General features: G+C 55.1%; 1 protein-coding gene across 2 annotated transcripts in view; it reads right to left on the bottom strand.

Moving 5' to 3' along the window:
* Nucleotides 1–3908: 3908 nt before the first annotated feature.
* The window catches only part of LOC144740663 (guanine nucleotide-binding protein subunit alpha-11-like), a 28948-nt gene continuing 14821 nt past the window's right edge, over nt 3909–18035 (bottom strand). The window contains exons 2-8 of one of the 2 annotated variants that reach the window (XM_078623462.1): nt 17097–17180; nt 16253–16353; nt 15270–15424; nt 14357–14485; nt 9638–9767; nt 9120–9273; nt 3909–6913 (exon numbers count right to left, since the gene is read on the bottom strand). In XM_078623462.1, the coding sequence (XP_078479588.1) occupies nt 6684–6913; nt 9120–9273; nt 9638–9767; nt 14357–14485; nt 15270–15424; nt 16253–16353; nt 17097–17180 (983 nt within the window). In that variant the 3' untranslated portion in view covers nt 3909–6683. Of the gene's footprint in view, nt 6914–9119; nt 9417–9637; nt 9768–14356; nt 14486–15269; nt 15425–16252; nt 16354–17096; nt 17181–18035 lie in introns of both variants that reach the window. The other variant, XR_013589710.1, reaches the window with a different exon arrangement.

The raw sequence follows: 18035 nt of genomic DNA, 5'->3' as shown, positions 1-18035 counted from the left end.
GAGGAGGTAGTGGTGGTGGAGGAGGTGGTGGTCGTGGAGGAGGTGGTGGTCGTGGAGGAGGAGGTAGTGGAGGTGGAGGGAGGAGGAGGTGGTGGTGGTGGAGGAGGAGGTCGTGGAGGTGGGGGCGGTGGTGGAGGAGGAGGTGGTGGTGGAAGGAGGAGGAGGTAGTGGTGGTGGAGGAGGAGGTAGTGGAGGTGGAGGGAGGAGGAGGAGGTGGTGGTGGAGGGAGGAGGAGGTGGTGGTGGAGGGAGGAGGAGGTAGTGGTGGTGGAGGAGGTGGTGGTCGTGGAGGAGGTGGTGGTCGTGGAGGAGGAGGTAGTGGAGGTGGAGGGAGGAGGAGGTGGTGGTGGTGGAGGAGGAGGTCGTGGAGGTGGAGGAGGGTGGAGGAGGTGGTGGAGGGAGGAGGAGGAGGTAGTGGAGGTGGTGGAGGTAGTGGAGGAGGTGGTGGTAGTGGTGGAGGTGGAGGAGGTGGTAGTGGAGGTGGAGGAGGTGGTAGTGGAGGTGGAGGAGGAGGTAGTGGTGGTGGAGGTGGTGGGGGAGGTAGTTAGTGGTGAAGGAGGAGGTGGTGGTGGTGGTGGTGGAGGAGGTGGTGGTGGTGGTGGTGGAGGAGGTGGTGGTGGTAGAGCAGAAGGAGTGTTTGATGTTCTTGTTGATGTTAATAAAGTTGTAAATTTCCATCACCATGACCACCGAGCAATTTCAACACCAACACCGTCAACTCGTCACCACGGAGACGGTCAACTCAAATCAGTTTGTATTTGGCAAGAGTGAATCATGGCAAGAGTCGGCTTCCAGTGACATCATCACCCGAGCAACCAGTTGCTTGCAACCGAATGACTTCAACAGGCGTTGCATGCGACCAAAGTGCGCGAACGACAGAGGTCCAATTCTCCGTTCCAGCCCTGGGCGATCAGTCACGTGAGTTGCAAGCAACCAGTTTGCACGGACACACACCTACATCAGCTGTTCAGTTGCAAGCAACCAAAGTTGACGTGCAATTAAAGTTTGCGTTACTGCCCGGGAAACAGGTTGCAGACACACGCGTACCAGGCCCTCCGAGTCGCGAGCAACTCAAGTTGCAGGTTGCACGAACCAACACCCCCCCCCCCCCCCGCGACCCGTTGCACGCAACCAAAGCTTGCGCTACCGCTTAGCAAACTCTTGCGGACAACCACACGCGTACCAGGGAAGTCGTAGGTTGGTTGCACGCAACCCCGCGCGCCCCCGTGATCGACACGCAATCGATTTCAGTTGGGAGCAGCAACTTTCGCGTGCAACTCGACGCAACTCCCCCCCCCCTCCCCCCCCCCCCCAAAAAAACATGTAAACTTCCAATTAGAGGCCGACCAAAATTCGGTTTCGGTGCCGAAATTTTGGCAAATGGCCTCTTCCGGTTTCGGCCGAAACTGATATTGACTTTTGGTCGTCAACCGAAGATCTATTTTTAAATCCTTTATATTAAGTTCGCTTGCTTGCTTAGGACCGTGCAAATCTTTCGGTCGTTTTTTAACCCACTTCCCGTGATCCAATCGAGCTGACATTTTGCACACAGACTCGTTGTGCGTGACAATTAATGTTCGTGAAAATTTTTTTCCAAAATTTTCCACTTTTTAGGACAAAAATATATGTAATTACCAATTGCTTAATGGTGCAATGCAATAATCTGACCCATAGGTGGCAGCCATCTCAAACCAGAGGACGAGAGGACTCTAGCCGCCACGCATATAAAGGATTTATAGTGAAAAACTTAGTTTTTACGGGTTATACTTGTTAGAATATAATTCCAGTGCTAAGTCTATCAGCCGGTCAGTCGGCGCTTGGCAATCCTATGCGATAGGCTGCATACACACTCACACACACACGTCTGCAGCTGCAGCTTGCGAGCGAGGTTACAGCCGTAACCACGATCTGGGACCGTCAATAAATGTCGTCACACACCTGGGGGATGGGGCGACTGCGTAACGATTCGTTGCGCTACGAACCCGGCGGCCCGAGTTGGATTCCCGCTCACGGCCGGTGACGGTTATTTGAACCGGTCCTGGGCCTCCCCTAGGTCGACTCGGCCTCAAACGAGTAATGGTGTGGTGCGTCAACATCGCCACTGGGGAGACAAAGGCGGCCGGCCGTGGTGAATCGAAGTCCCGGGCGAAGCCGGGTAGTAAAGCGAGTTTTTCATAAATCTTGTGTTCGGTAACTTTGGTTCTATACCTTTTGGTTTTGGCATAAAATGTAGTTCAACTTTTGATTTTGGCAGATAGTGTAGTTCAACTTTTGGTTTCGGACAAAAGTCAATTTTTTACTTTCGGTCGGCCTCTACTTCCAATTAATTTCTCTCCCCAAAGTAAACAAAGATTAAATATCCGTCACGCTAATTGCACCAAAACCAGATACAATAATATTCATCATAATAACGTTAATTATAGATAGATATGTCCCCGTTATTCACCAATTAATATATCAATTAACGCGGTCCCAACTCTAGACACTGACCCTGAGACCCGGTCTCTACTCTAGACCATGAGACCCTGAGACCCGGTCTCTACTCTAGACTCTGACCCTGAGACCCGGTTTCTACTCTAGACCATGAGACCATGAGACCCGGTCTCTACTCTAGACTCTGACCCTGAGACCCGGTTTCTACTCTAGACCATGAGACCCTGAGACCCGGTCTCTACTCTAGACTCTGACCCTGAGACCCGGTTTCTACTCTAGACACTGACCCTGAGACCCGGTCTCTACTCTAGACCATGAGACCCTGAGACCCGGTCTCTACTCTAGACTCTGACCCTGAGACCCGGTTTCTACTCTAGACCATGAGACCATGAGACCCGGTCTCTACTCTAGACTCTGACCCTGAGACCCGGTCTCAACTCTAGACTCTGACCCTGAGACCCGGTCTCTACTCTAGACTCTGACCCTGAGACCCGGTTTCTACTCTAGACCATGAGACCATGAGACCCGGTCTCTACTCTAGACTCTGACCCTGAGACCCGGTCTCAACTCTAGACTCTGACCCTGAGACCCGGTTTCTACTCTAGACTCTGACCCTGAGACCCGGTCTCTACTCTAGACTCTGACCCTGAGACCCGGTTTCTACTCTAGACCATGAGACCATGAGACCCGGTCTCTACTCTAGACTCTGACCCTGAGACCCGGTCTCAACTCTAGACTCTGACCCTGAGACCCGGTTTCTACTCTAGACTCTGACCCTGAGACCCGGTCTCAACTCGAGACCCTGAGACCCGGTCTCTACTCTAGACTCTGACCCTGAGACCCGGTCTCAACTCTAGACTCTGACCCTGAGACCCGGTTTCTACTCTAGACTGTGACCCTGAGACCCGGTCTCTACTCTAGACTCTGACCCTGAGACCCGGTCTCAACTCTAGACTCTGACCCTGAGACCCGGTTTCTACTCTAGACTCTGACCCTGAGACCCGGTCTCTACTCTAGACTCTGACCCTGAGACCCGGTCTCAACTCTAGACTCTGACCCTGAGACCCGGTTTCTACTCTAGACTCTGACCCTGAGACCCGGTCTCTACTCTAGACTCTGACCCTGAGACCCGGTCTCAACTCTAGACTCTGACCCTGAGACCCGGTTTCTACTCTAGACTCTGACCCTGAGACCCGGTCTCTACTCTAGACTGTGACCCTGAGACCCGGTTTCTACTCTAGACTGTGACCCTGAGACCCGGTTTCTACTCTAGACTGTGACCCTGAGACCCGGTTTCTACTCTAGACTGTGACCCTGAGACCCGGTTTCTACTCTAGACTGTGACCCTGAGACCCGGTTTCTACTCTAGACTGTGACCCTGAGACCCGGTTTCTACTCTAGACTGTGACCCTGAGACCCGGTTTCTACTCTAGACTGTGACCCTGAGACCCGGTTTCTACTCTAGACTGTGACCCTGAGACCCGGTTTCTACTCTAGACTGTGACCCTGAGACCTGGTCTCTACTCTAGACTCAGAGACCCTGAGACCCGGTCTCTACTCTAGACCATGAGACCCTGAGACCCGGTCTCTAGACTCTGACCCTGAGACCCGGTCTCAACTCGAGACCCTGAGACCCGGTCTCTACTCTAGAGTCTGACCCTGAGACCCGGTCTCTACTCTAGACTCTGACCCTGAGACCCGGTCTCTACTCTAGACACTGACCCTGAGACCCGGTCTCTACTCTAGACACTGACCCTGAGACCCGGTCTCTACTCTAGACACTGACCCTGAGACCCGGTCTCTACTCTAGACTCTGACCCTGAGACCCGGTCTCTACTCTAGACTCTGACCCTGAGACCCGGTCTCTACTCTAGACACTGACCCTGAGACCCGGTCTCTACTCTAGACCATGAGACCCTGAGACCCGGTCTCTACTCTAGACTGTGACCCTGAGACCCGGTTTCTACTCTAGACTGTGACCATGAGACCCGGTCTCTACTCTAGACTCTGAGACCCTGAGACCCGGTCTCTACTCTAGAAACTGACCCTGAGACCCGGTCTCTACTCTAGACTCTGACCCTGAGACCCGGGCTCTACTCTAGACACTGAGACCCTGAGACTCGGTCTCTACTCTAGACACTGAGACCCTGAGACCCGGTCTCTACTCTAGAAACTGACCCTGAGACCCGGTCTCTACTCTAGAAACTGACCCTGAGACCCGGTCTCAACTCGAGACCCTGAGACCCGGTCTCTACTCTAGACACTGAGACCCTGAGACCCGGTCTCTACTCTAGAAGCACCCTGAGACCCGGTCTCTACTCTAGACTCTGACCCTGAGACCCGGTCTCTACTCTAGACTCAGAGACCCTGAGACCCGGTCTCTACTCTAGACTCTGACCCTGAGACCCGGTCTCTACTCTAGACTGTGACCCTGAGACCTGGTCTCTACTCTAGACACTGACCCTGAGACCCGGTCTCTACTCTAGACTCTGACCCTGAGACCCGGTCTCTACTCTAGACACTGAGACCCGGTCTCTACTCTAGACTCTGACCCTGAGACCCGGTCTTTACTCTAGACACTGACCCTGAGACCCGGTCTCTACTCTAGACCCTGAGACCCAGTCTCTACTCTAGACGCTGAGACCCTGAGACCCGGTCTCTACTCTAGACTCTGAGACCCGGTCTCTACTCTAGACACTGAGACCCTGAGACCCGGTCTCTACTCTAGACCCTGAGACCCAGTCTCTACTCTAGACGCTGAGACCCTGAGACCCGGTCTCTACTCTAGACTCTGAGACCCGGTCTCTACTCTAGACACTGAGACCCTGAGACCCGGTCTCTACTCTAGACACTGAGACCCGGTCTCTACTCTAGATTCTGACCCTGAGACCCGGTCTCTACTCTAGATTCTGACCCTGAGACCCGGTCTCTACTCTAGACACTGAGACCCAGTCTCTACTCTAGACGCTGAGACCCTGAGACCCGGTCTCTACTCTGGACTCTGAGACCCGGTCTCTACTCTAGACTCTGACCCTGAGACCCGGTCTCTACTCTAGACTCTGACCCTGAGACCCGGTCTCTACTCTAGACACTGAGACCCGGTCTCTACTATAGACTGAGACCCTGAGACCCGGTCTCTACTCTAGACACTGACCCTGAGACCTGGGTCTGTGGGTGGCCCTGTAGGTGCTAAGGTTCACGATGGCCGTGTCGGTGGGTGGGGTTTCCGATGGCCATGTGAGTGTGTTGGTGAGTGGGTTCACGATGGCCGTGTGGGTGGGTGAGGTTTACGATGGCCGTGTGGGTGGGTGAGGTTCACGATGGCCATGTGAGTGTGTTGGTGAGTGGGTTCACGATGGCCGTGTGGGTCGGTGAGGTTCACGATGGCCGTGTGGGTGGGTGGGGTTCACGATGGCCGTGTGGGTGGGTGGGGTTCACGATGGCCATGTGGGTGCGTGGGTGGGGTTCACGATGACCGTGTCGGTGGGTGGGGTTTACGATGGCCGTGTGATGGTGGGTGGGTTCACGATGACCGTGTCGGTGGGTGGGTCGGTCCACGATGACCGTGTGGGTGGGTGGGTGTGTTCACGATGGCCGTGTGGGTGGATGGGTCCACGATGGCCGTGTTGGTGGGTGGGTGTTTTCACGATGGCTGTAAGGGTGGGTTCACGATGGCCGTGAGGGTGGGTGAGGTTCACGGTGGCCGTGTGGGTGGGTGGGGTTCACGATGGACGTGTGGGTGGGGTTCACGATGGCCGTGTGGGTGGGGTTCACGGTGGCCGTGTGGGTGGGTGGGGTTCACGATGGCCGTGTGGGTGGGTGGGGTTCACGATGGCCGTGTGGGTGGGTGGGGTTCACGATGGCCGTGTGGGTGGGTGGGGTTCACGATGGCCGTGTGAGTGGGTGGGGTTCACGACGGCCGTGTGGGTGGGTGGGGTTCACGATGGCCGTGTGGGTGGGTTGGTGGGTGGGGTTCACGATGGCCGTGTGGGTGGGTGGGGTTCACGATGGCCGTGTGGGTGAGTGGGGTTCACGATGACCGTGTGGGTGGGTTGGGTTCACGGTGGCCGTGTGAGTGGGTAGGGTTCACGATGGCCGTGTGGGTGGGTTTGTGGGTGGGGTTCACGATGGCCGTGTGGATGGGTTGGTGGGTGGGGTTCACGATGGCCGTGTGGGTGGGGTTCACGATGGCCGTGTGGGTGGGTTGGTGGGTGGGGTTCACGGTGAGGTTAACGTCTGGCCTAGCCGAGCCTACGCTAGGCCACTGTTTTTGATGTTCCAATCCAGGATGGTGTCTTTGACGCTGTCAAAGATGCGACGGATGTTATTGGTGTCCGTTCCGCAGGTGAAGTGGGAGTAGATGACCTTCTCCTCATGTCTGCCACCTCCATCCTCCTCATCCTCCTCGTTTGCCTCCCGGTTGAGATCCAGGAACATCTTCCGGATGAACTGTCTGGCGGCTTCGGGGTCATGTTTGGGACCTGGCAGGGGGAGGGGGTGGTGGAGTAGATGGTGGAGGTGGTGGAAGAGGAGGTGGTGGTGGAGGTGATGAAAGAGTTGGAGGTGGTGGAGTAGATGGTGGAGGTGGTGGAAGAGGAGGTGATGGTGGAGGTGATGAAAGAGTTCAAGGTGGTGGAGTAGATGGTGGAGGTGGTGGTGGAGGTCGTGGAAGAGGAGGTGGTGGTGGAGTAGATGGTGGTGGTGGTGCAAGAGGAGGTGGTGGTGGTGGTGGAGGTGGAGTTGGAGGTGGTGGAGTAGATGGTGGAGGTGATGGTGGAGGTCGTGGAAGAGGAGAAGGTGGTGGAGTAGATGGTGGAGGTGGTGGTGGTAGTGGTGGTGGAGGAGTTGGAGGTGGTGGAGTAGATGGTGGAGGTGGTGGTGGAGGTGGTGGAAGAGGAGGCGGTGGTGGAGTAGATGGTGGAGGAGTAGATGGTGGAGGTAGTGGTGGAGGTGATGAAAGAGTTGGAGGTGGTGGAGTAGATGGTGGAGGTGGTGGAAGAGGGGGAGGGGGTGGAGGTGATGAAAGAGTTTAAGATGGTGGAGGTGGTGGTGGAGGTGGTGGTGGAGGTGGTGGAGGAGTTTAAGGTGGTGGAGTAGATGGTGGAGGTGGTGGTGGAGGTGATGAAAGAGTTCAAGGTGGTGGAGTAGATGGTGGAGGTGGTGGAAGAGGAGGTGGTGGAGTAGATGGTGGAGGTGGTGGAAGAGGGGGAGGGGGTGGTGGAGGTGATGAAAGAGTTCAAGGTGGTGGAGTAGATGGTGGAGGTGGTGGAAGAGGAGGTGATGGTGGAGGTGATGAAAGAGTTTAAGATGGTGGAGGTGGTGGTGGAGGTGATGAAAGAGTTCAAGGTGGTGGAGTAGATGGTGGAGGTGGTGGTTGAGGTGCAGGTGGTGGAGTCGGTAGAAGAGGTGGTGGAGGTAGAGGAAGAGGTGTCAAGATCGGCCTCTGTGGAGGAGGCTCGTGAAGGACGCTACTGGGCAGTTGGAGGCAGTCGCCCTCCAGCAACAACGGAGGGCGGACGAGCGACGCTCACAACAACGAGCGGAGCGCCGGGTGGCTAAAGGACAGCAAGTTGGCACAGCAGGGGGCACAGGTGGTGCATCAGCCAGTCATCTCGGTCAGTCGACCCGTGGCACCTGGGTCTGCCCCGTGACCTGCCAGCGGGCGTTCGACACTTCACGTGGCCTCAAGGTGCACTTGGCCTGGCACAAGCGTCGTGGTGACGTCACTGCCACTTAGTGGCGAATGGCGGTTGTTGTTGTCCAGGTGGGTGGCTAGGTGAGTGTCAAGGGGGGTGGGTGGGTAGGCGAGTGCAGGCACATTCCTGACGGCCGGGTGGGTTGGTGGCTTGGTGTGTGGGTGTCTAGGTGGGTGGCTACGTGGTTGTGTAGGTGTGTGGATGTCTAGGTGGGTGGCTACGTGGTTGTGTAGGTGGGTGGGTGTCTAGGTGGGTGGCTAGGTGGTTGTGTAGGTGGGTGTCTAGGTGGTTGTGTAGGTGTGTGGGTGTCTGGGTGGGTGGCTACGTGGTTGTGTAGGTGGGTGGGTGGCTAAGTGGTTGTGTAGGTGTGCGGTTGTCTAGGTGGGTGGCTATGTGGTTGTGTAGTTGGGTGGGTTGCTACGTGGTTGTGTAGGTGGGTGCCTAGGTGGTTGTGGAGGTGGTTGTGTAGGTGTGTGGGTGTCTAGGTGGGTGGCTACGTGGTTGTGTAGGTGGGTGGGTGGCTAGGTGGTTGTGTCGGTGGGTGTCTAGGTGGATGTGTAGGTGGGTGGGTGTCTAGGTGGGTGGCTATGTGGTTGTGTAGGTGGGTGGTTGTGTAGGTGGTTGGGTGTCTAGGTAGGTGGCTAGGTGGTTGTGTAGGTGTGTGGGTGTCTAGGTGGGTGGGTAGGTGGCAAGGTGGGTGTGTGGGTGTCTTGGTGGGTGGCTACGTGGTTGTGGAGGTGGTTGTGTAGGTGGGTGGGTGGCTATGTGGTTGTGTAGGTGGGTGGGTGGCTAGGTAGTTGAGTAGGTGGTTGTGGAGGTGGTTATGTAGGTAGGTGGGTGGCTACGTGGTTGTGTAGGTGGGTGGGTGGCTAGGTGGGTGTCTAGGTGGGTGGCTACGTGGTTGTGTTGTAGGTGGTTGTGTAGGTGGGTGGGGGGGGGTGGCAAGGTGGGTAGGCAGGAGGGTTCGCGACGTCCGCCTCCCGCTGCTCACCTTTGAACTGTGGGAAGTAGTCGGCGAGGTGCGACTTGTAAATTTTCTCCTCCAGGAGGTCGTTCTTGTTGAGGAAGAGAATCACCGACGCCATGTCGAACCACGGGTACGAGACGATCAGCCGGAACAGCGACTTGCTCTCCTCCAACCGGTTCTACCACGAGGTGGAGGGGGTAGACACGGGGAGCGGGGAGTGAGTGACTCCACTGGGGGGAGGGTGGACCATGGGGTGGACTTGTCGAACCACGGGTACGAGACGATCAGCCGGAACAGCGACTTGCTCTCCTCCAACCGGTTCTACCACGAGGTAGAGGGGGGAGACACGGGGAGCGGGGAGTGAGTGACTCCACTCGAGAGGGATGGACTATGGGGTGGAGTATAGAGGTAGACTCTACAGGGGGTGGACTATGGGGTGGAGTATAGGGGGTAGCCTCTACAGGGGGTCGACTCTGCAGAGGGGGTGGAGTATAGGGGGTAGCCTCTACAGGGGGTCGACTCTGCAGAGGGGGTGGACCCACCTCGAAGTCGCTCTCTGCCAGCACCTGGTCGTACTCGCTGAGGGCAGTGAGGAACAGGATGGATGTGACGTTCTCGAAGCAGTGGATCCACTTCCTGCGCTCACTCCTCTGTCCACCCACGTCCACCATCCTGGCCAGCGGTAGTATCAGCAGTAGTAGTATCATCATCGGTAGTATTAGTAATAGTAGTAGTATCATCATCGGTAGTATCAGTAATAGTAGTTTCATCAGCAGTAGTAGTATCATCATCGGTAGTATCAGTAATAGTAGTAGTATCATCATCGGTAGTATCAGTAATAGTAGTTTCATCAGCAGTAGTAGTATCATCATCGGTAGTATCAGTAATAGTAGTAGTATCATCATCGGTAGTATCAGTAATAGTAGTTTCATCAGCAGTAGTAGTATCATCATCGGTAGTATCAGCAGTAGTAGTAGTATCATCATCGGTAGTATCAGTAATAGTAGTTTCATCAGCAGTAGTAGTATCATCGGTAGTATCAGCAGTAGTAGTATCATCATCAGTAGTATCAGCAGTAGTAGTAGTATCATCATCGGTAGTATTAGTAATAGTAGTAGTATCATCATCGGTAGTGTCATCAGTAGTATGAGCAGTAGTAGTATCATCATCGGTAGTATCAGCAGTAGTAGTATCATCATCGGTAGTATTAGTAATAGTATCATCAGCAGTAGTAGTATCATCGGTAGTATCAGCAGTAGTATCATCAGTAGTATCAGCAGTAGTAGTATTATCATCGGTAGTATTAGTAATAGTATCATCAGCAGTAGTATCATTATCGGTAGTATCATCAGCAGTAGTATCATCATCGGTAGTATTAGTAATAGTATCATCAGCAGTAGTAGTAGTATCAGCAGTAGTAGTATTATCATCGGTAGTATTAGTAATAGTATCATCAGCAGTAGTATCATCATCGGTAGTATTAGTAATAGTATCATCAGCAGTAGTAGTAGTATCAGCAGTAGTAGTATTATCATCGGTAGTATTAGTAATAGTATCATCAGCAGTAGTATCATCATCGGTAGTATTAGTAATAGTATCATCAGCAGTAGTAGTAGTATCAGCAGTAGTAGTATTATCATCGGTAGTATTAGTAATAGTATCATCAGCAGTAGTATCATCATCGGTAGTATTAGTAATAGTATCATCAGCAGTAGTAGTATCAGCAGTAGTAGTATTATCATCGGTAGTATTAGTAATAGTATAATCAGCAGTAGTATCATTATCGGTAGTATTAGTAATAGTATCATCAGCAGTAGTAGTATCATCGGTAGTATTAGTAATAGTAGTATCATCAGCAGTAGTAGTATCATCATTGGTAGTATTAGTAATAGTATCATCAGCAGTAGTAGTATCAGCAGTAGTATCATCGGTAGTATCAGCAGTAGTAGTATCATCATCGGTAGTATTAGTAATGGTATCATCAGCAGTAGTATCATCGGTAGTATCAGTAATAGTAGTATCATCAGCAGTAGTATCAGGAGTAGTAGTATCATCATCGGTAGTATCAGCAGCAGTAGTATCATTGGTAGTATTAGTAATAGTAGTATCAGCAGTAGTAGTATCATCATTGGTAGTATTAGTAATAGTATCATCAGCAGTAGTAGTATCAGCAGTAGTAGTATCATCATCGGTAGTATAAACATATATAAACACCCAGGTCTGTCATTCTGTGATTCTGTCATTCTGCCATTGTGTGATTAACGCGGCACGGATTGGTTGAAGTGCGTCACGTGACCGCGAGCAAGCAGCCAACCAGAGGTGCGCCCCTCACAAACATGTCCGCCCCCGATCACGCACAGATGGGCGGTGACGTCAGCTCTCTTTCACCTCCAACCTTGCCGTTCATTTTTTTACATCAATTTTCAAAAACATCTACAACTGAACGTGTATATCCCGTGTGCTGTGGTGAGGGTGGGTGGGTGGGTCAGCCCCAACCGTGGATTTTTATTTGAATCACCGCTTTTGCTTAACGTATTTGTAGTGCCATAAGAGGGGAGGGGCTGCTGGGGGCTCTGGGATCCTAGACACTTAAGCCCCTTGGCGCCAGGCGCTGGGATCCCAGGCACCCCAGACACTTAAGCCGCTTGGCGCCAGGCGCTGGGATCCCAGGCACCCCAGACACTTAAGCCGCTTGGCGCTAGGATCCCAGGCACCCCAGACACTTAAGCCCCTTGGCGCCAGGCGCTGGGATCCCAGGCACCCCAGACACTTAAGCCCCTTGGCGCTGGGATCCCAGGCACCCCAGACACTTAAGCCCCTTGGCGCTAGGATCCCAGGCACCCCAGACACTTAAGCCCCTTGGCGCCAGGCGCTGGGATCCCAGGCACCCCAGACACTTAAGCCCCTTGGCGCTGGGATCCCAGGCACCCCAGACACTTAAGCCGCTTGGCGCCAGGCGCTGGGATCCCAGGCACCCCAGACACTTAAGCCCCTTGGCGCTGGGATCCCAGGCACCCCAGACACTTAAGCCCCTTGGCGCTGGGATCCCAGGCACCCCAGACACTTAAGCCCCTTGGCGCTGGGATCCCAGGCACCCCAGACACTTAAGCCCCTTGGCGCTGGGATCCCAGGCACCCCAGACACTTAAGCCCCTTGGCGCCACCAACGGGGGGGGGGGGGGGGGGGGGCTGTGTGTGCTCTGTGGGGTATCTGGGGGCACACACAACCCCACCCCTCGTTGTTGGGGACGAGGCATAAAAGGGCAGCTCCCTGGAAGATCGGTGCCAGTTGTAGCTCAAGACCCAAGACCAGCCATCTTAGGACCCTGGACCCCCTCGTCCCGCTTGTCCTTGTAAGGGCCGGGACGCTGTGAGGGTCGGTGGTGGGACTCTGGGACTCCCGGCTCTACGTCCTTGTGAGGGCGAGTTCCGAGGAAGCCAGAGTCCAGACCCGCGCCTTGGCTGGGTCGGGTCAGGTAGCCTCCCCTAGGGTAGTTGTAGCCGGAGGACCCCAGAGCGTAGCCAGAGTAGTGTGCCTAGGCCGTGTGCCTAGGCCGTGTGCCTAGGCCGTGTGCCTAGGCCGTGTGCCTAGGCCGTGTGCCTAGGCCGTGTGCCTAGGCCGTGTGCCTAGGCCGTGTGCCTAGGCCGTGTGCCTAGGCCGTGTGCCTAGGCCGTGTGCCTAGGCCGTGTGCCTAGGCCGTGTGCCTAGGCCGTGTGCCTAGGCCGTGTGCCTAGGCCGTGTGCCTAGGCCGTGTGCCTAGGCCGTGTGCCTAGGCCGTGTGCCTAGGCCGTGTGCCTAGGCCGTGTGCCTAGGCCGTGTGCCTAGGCCGTGTGCCTAGGCCGTGTGCCTAGGCCGTGTGCCTAGGCCGTGTGCCTAGGCCGTGTGCCTAGGCCGTGTGCCTAGGCCGTGTGCCTAGGCCGTGTGCCTAGGCCGTGTGCCTAGGCCGTGTGCCTAGGCCGTGTGCCTAGGCCGTGTGCCTAGGCCGTGTGCCTAGGCCGTGTGCCTAGGCCGTGTGCCTAGGCCGTGTGCCTAGGCCGTGTGCCTAGGCCGTGTGCCTAGGCCGTGTGCCTAGGCCGTGTGCCTAGGCCGTGTGCCTAGGCCGTGTGCCTAGGCCGTGTGCCTAGGCCGTGTGCCTAGGCCGTGTGCCTAGGCCGTGTGCCTAGGCCGTGTGCCTAGGCCGTGTGCCTAGGCCGTGTGCCTAGGCCGTGTGCCTAGGCCGTGTGCCTAGGCCGTGTGCCTAGGCCGTGTGCCTAGGCCGTGTGCCTAGGCCGTGTGCCTAGGCCGTGTGCCTAGGCCGTGTGCCTAGGCCGTGTGCCTAGGCCGTGTGCCTAGGCCGTGTGCCTAGGCCGTGTGCCTAGGCCGTGTGCCTAGGCCGTGTGCCTAGGCCGTGTGCCTAGGCCGTGTGCCTAGGCCGTGTGCCTAGGCCGTGTGCCTAGGCCGTGTGCCTAGGCCGTGTGCCTAGGCCGTGTGCCTAGGCCGTGTGCCTAGGCCGTGTGCCTAGGCCGTGTGCCTAGGCCGTGTGCCTAGGCCGTGTGCCTAGGCCGTGTGCCTAGGCCGTGTGCCTAGGCCGTGTGCCTAGGCCGTGTGCCTAGGCCGTGTGCCTAGGCCGTGTGCCTAGGCCGTGTGCCTAGGCCGTGTGCCTAGGCCGTGTGCCTAGGCCGTGTGCCTAGGCCGTGTGCCTAGGCCGTGTGCCTAGGCCGTGTGCCTAGGCCGTGTGCCTAGGCCGTGTGCCTAGGCCGTGTGCCTAGGCCGTGTGCCTAGGCCGTGTGCCTAGGCCGTGTGCCTAGGCCGTGTGCCTAGGCCGTGTGCCTAGGCCGTGTGCCTAGGCCGTGTGCCTAGGCCGTGTGCCTAGGCCGTGTGCCTAGGCCGTGTGCCTAGGCCGTGTGCCTAGGCCGTGTGCCTAGGCCGTGTGCCTAGGCCGTGTGCCTAGGCCGTGTGCCTAGGCCGTGTGCCTAGGCCGTGTGCCTAGGCCGTGTGCCTAGGCCGTGTGCCTAGGCTGTAACAGAGTATCAGGAGTGTTGGAGTGTTGTATTGTAATAAAGAAGTTACCTCTACAAGTGTCTCCGGAACCCATTACATATATATCCCGTGTGGTGGTGGTGCTGGTGGTGGTGGTCGCGGTGCTGGTGGTGGTGGTCGCGGTGGTGGTGGTGGCGGTGGTGGCGGTGGTGGTACTGGTGGTGGTGGCGGCGGTGGTGGTGGTGGTACTGGTGGTGGTGGTGGCGGTGGAGGTGGTGAAGGTGGTGGTGACATCTCCTGACCGGAAGACGACGTTCTTGAGGTCGAAGGGGTACTCGATGATTCCCGTGGTCGGGACTCGGACTCGCAGGACGTCCTGCTCCGTGGGGACGTAGTCCGCAGCGGAGACACGAGACAGCGCGTCCAGGTAGCTGTGGGGACACGCGGAGAGACACGCAGAGAGACGCGGAGACACGGGGAGATAAAGAGAGACACGAGACAGCGCGTCCAGGTAGCTGTGGGGACACGCGGAGACACGCGGAGACACGGTGAGATAAGGTTAGACACGGGGCAGCGCGTCCAGGTAGCTGTGGGGACACGCAGAGAGACACACGGAGACACGGGGAGATAAAGAGAGACACGGGACAGCGCGTCCAGGTAGCTGTGGGGACACGCGGTGAGATAAAGAGAGACAGTGAGACACGCTGAGAGACACGGTGAGATAAAGAGAGGCACTTTGAGATAAAGAGACACGGGGAGACATCGGACAGCGTGTCCAGGAAGCCGGGATGGAGAGACACGGGGGAGATGGGGAGACGCAGAGAGACACGGAGAGACACACAGAGACACACAGAGACAGAGAGACACGGTGATACACACAGAGACAGAGAGACACACAGAGACAGAGAGACACGGTGAGACAGAGAGATACGGTGAGACACACAGAGACAGAGAGACACGGTGAGACACACAGAGTCAGAGAGACACACAGACAGAGAAACACGGTGAGACACACAGAGACCGAGAGACACACAAAGACAAAGAGACACGGTAAGACACACAGACAGAGAGACACACAGAGACACAGACACCCACAGACACACACAGACACCCACAGAGACACAGAAACACACAGAGATAGAGAGACACACATAGACACACAGAGACAGAGACACATAGAGAGACACAGAGAGACACACAGGGGCACCATCTCACTATTTGGCCGAGTCAGAGATCTGGAACTCCCTGCGGCGCGAGAAACTCTCCACGACTCCCACGTCGGCCCACAGGGAGGCGATGGCCGCCACCTCCGACCCCCCCAACGATCGTACCGCCTCCACGTCCAGAGATGCCACGTGGCGCGCATGCACCTGGAGAGGGGGGGGGAGAGATGGGTGAGTGGGTGAGTGATTGATTGAATGAGTGATTGAGTGGGTCGGTGGGTGAGTGGGTGGGTGGGTGAGTGGGTGGGTGAGTGGGTGGGTGGGTGGGTGAGTGGGTGAGTGATTGAATGAGTGATTGAGTGAGTGGGTGGGTGAGTGAGTGGGTGGGTGGGTGGGTGGGTGAGTGGGTGGGTGAGTGAGTGGGTGGGTGAGTGAGTGGGTGGGTGAGTGAGTGAGTGGGTGAGTGAGTGGGTGGGTGAGTGGGTGGGTGGGTGAGTGAGTGGGTGAGTGGGTGGGTGGGTGAGTGGGTAAATGAGTGATTGATTGATTGAGTGAGTGAGTGGGTGAGTGAGTGAGTGGGTGAGTGGGTTTGTAAATGAGTAATTGATTGAGTGGATGAGTGAGTGAGTGATTGAATGAGTGGGTGGGTTAGTGAGTGGGTGAGTGGGTGGGTGAGTGAGTGGGTGGGTAAATAAAGTGATTGATTGAGTGGGTGAGTGAGTGAGTGGGTGATTAATTGAATGAGTGGGTGAGTGAGTGGGTTAGTGAGTGGGTGAGTGGGTGGGTGAGTGGGTGGGTGAGTGGGTGGGTGAGTGGGTGGGTGAGTGGGTATGTAGGTGGGTGAGTGAGTGAGTATGTCAGTGGGTGGGTGAGCGAGTGGGTAGGTGAATGATTGAGTGAGTGTGTGAGTGATTGAGTGGGTGGGTGGTTGGGTGGGTGGGTGAGTGATTATGTGAGTGGGTGAGTGATTCAGTATGTAAGTGAGTGGGTGAGTGATTATGTGAGTGAGTGGAGGGGCAGGGTGGACGCTGGCACCTCATTGGCTGAGTCCCCATAGTTGATCTTCAGCGTGGTCATGGCTCTCACCAAGGCCTGCATGGCCGTCACGATGTTCTGATGGATGAGCTTCGTGAACTCTGGGGATCATCAGCAGCATCATCAGCAGCAGCAGCAGCAACATCAGGATCATCATCAGGACACGGGCACTACCTCTAGGCCAAGGCTTGAAACCCACCTTCTCTACAACCCTCACCCTCGTGCCATCTCGTTTCACATCCTCTGAGGCCCCCGCTATGGAAGTTTCACTCAACCCCACCGCCTTCAGCCCAGAGGTCGCAACCGGGTACCCGATACCCGTACCCTACCCGATACCCGGCTACCCGTACCCGGCCAGGTACGGGTAGACGGGTACCCGTTTGCGACCCTGGTGCGGCCGGGTACGGGTACGGGTAGGCCGTGAGTCACTGGTGAGTCACCGTCTGTCACTCATTTCCCAACGTCTTGTGTCTCTTCTCACAATGATGGGGAGAGAGTGATGGGAGATGATGGGAGGAGAGCGATGGGAGATGATGGGAGGAGAGAGAACGGGGGGAGATGATGGGGACGTGAAAAATACGATTGAAAGGAAGAATGATTGAGATAAGATAGAATCAACCCACCCGCGCCTGCATCGTGGCTTCATCCCAGAGGTCACAATCGGGTACCCGATACCCGTACCCTACCCGATACCCGGCTACCCGATGATGATGGTACTACTACTGCTGCTACTACTACTACTGCTGCTGATGATGCTACTACTACTACTGCTGCTGATGATGCTGCTACTACTACTGCTGCTACTACTACTACTACTGAAGCTGATGATGATGGTGGGACGCACCCCTGCGGTCGCTCTCCGTGTAGCCCCTGCCGTGGATGATCCTCATCTGCTTGATGAAGGTGCTCTTGCCGCTCTCGCCGGTTCCTGTGGTAACAGCCAATCAGACAACAGCATCAACAATAGCCCTGCCCCTACCACGACTACTACTACCACTACTACACTACTACCACTACTACTACCACTAGTACACTACTACTACTACACTACTACTACTACACTACTACTAATACACTACTACTACTACACTACTACTACTACACTACTACTAATACACTACTACTAATACACTACTACTAATACACTACTACACTACTACTAGTACACTACTATACTACTACTAATACACTACTACTACCACTACTAGTACACTACTACTAGTACACTACTACTACACTACTACTAGTACACTACTACTAATACACTACTACTAATACACTACTACTACTACTACACCACTACTAGTACACTACTACTACTACACTACTACTAGTACGCTACTACTAATACACTACTACTAATACACTACTACACTACTACTAGTACACTACTATACTACTACTAATACACTACTACTACTACACTACTACTACCACTACTACACTTCTACTAGTACACTACTACTACTACTACACTACTACACTACTACTACTACGCTACTACTAATACACTACTACTTATACACTACTACTACTAATACACTACTACTAGTACACTACTACTAATACACTACTACTAGTACACTACTACTACACTACTACTAGTACACTACTACTACTAGTACACTACTACTACTACACTACTACTACTACACTACTACTACTACTCTACTACTACTAATACACTACTACACTACTACTACTAGTACACTACTACTACTACACTACTACTACTAGTACACTACTGCTACTATACTACTAGTACACTACTACTACTACCACT

Source organism: Lampetra planeri, unplaced genomic scaffold (genome assembly GCF_965212315.1).
Source record: "Lampetra planeri unplaced genomic scaffold, kcLamPlan1.2.h2 scaffold_262, whole genome shotgun sequence".
Taxonomy (NCBI): Eukaryota; Metazoa; Chordata; class Hyperoartia; order Petromyzontiformes; family Petromyzontidae; genus Lampetra; species Lampetra planeri.
This window is presented reverse-complemented; position numbering and strand designations above follow the sequence as displayed.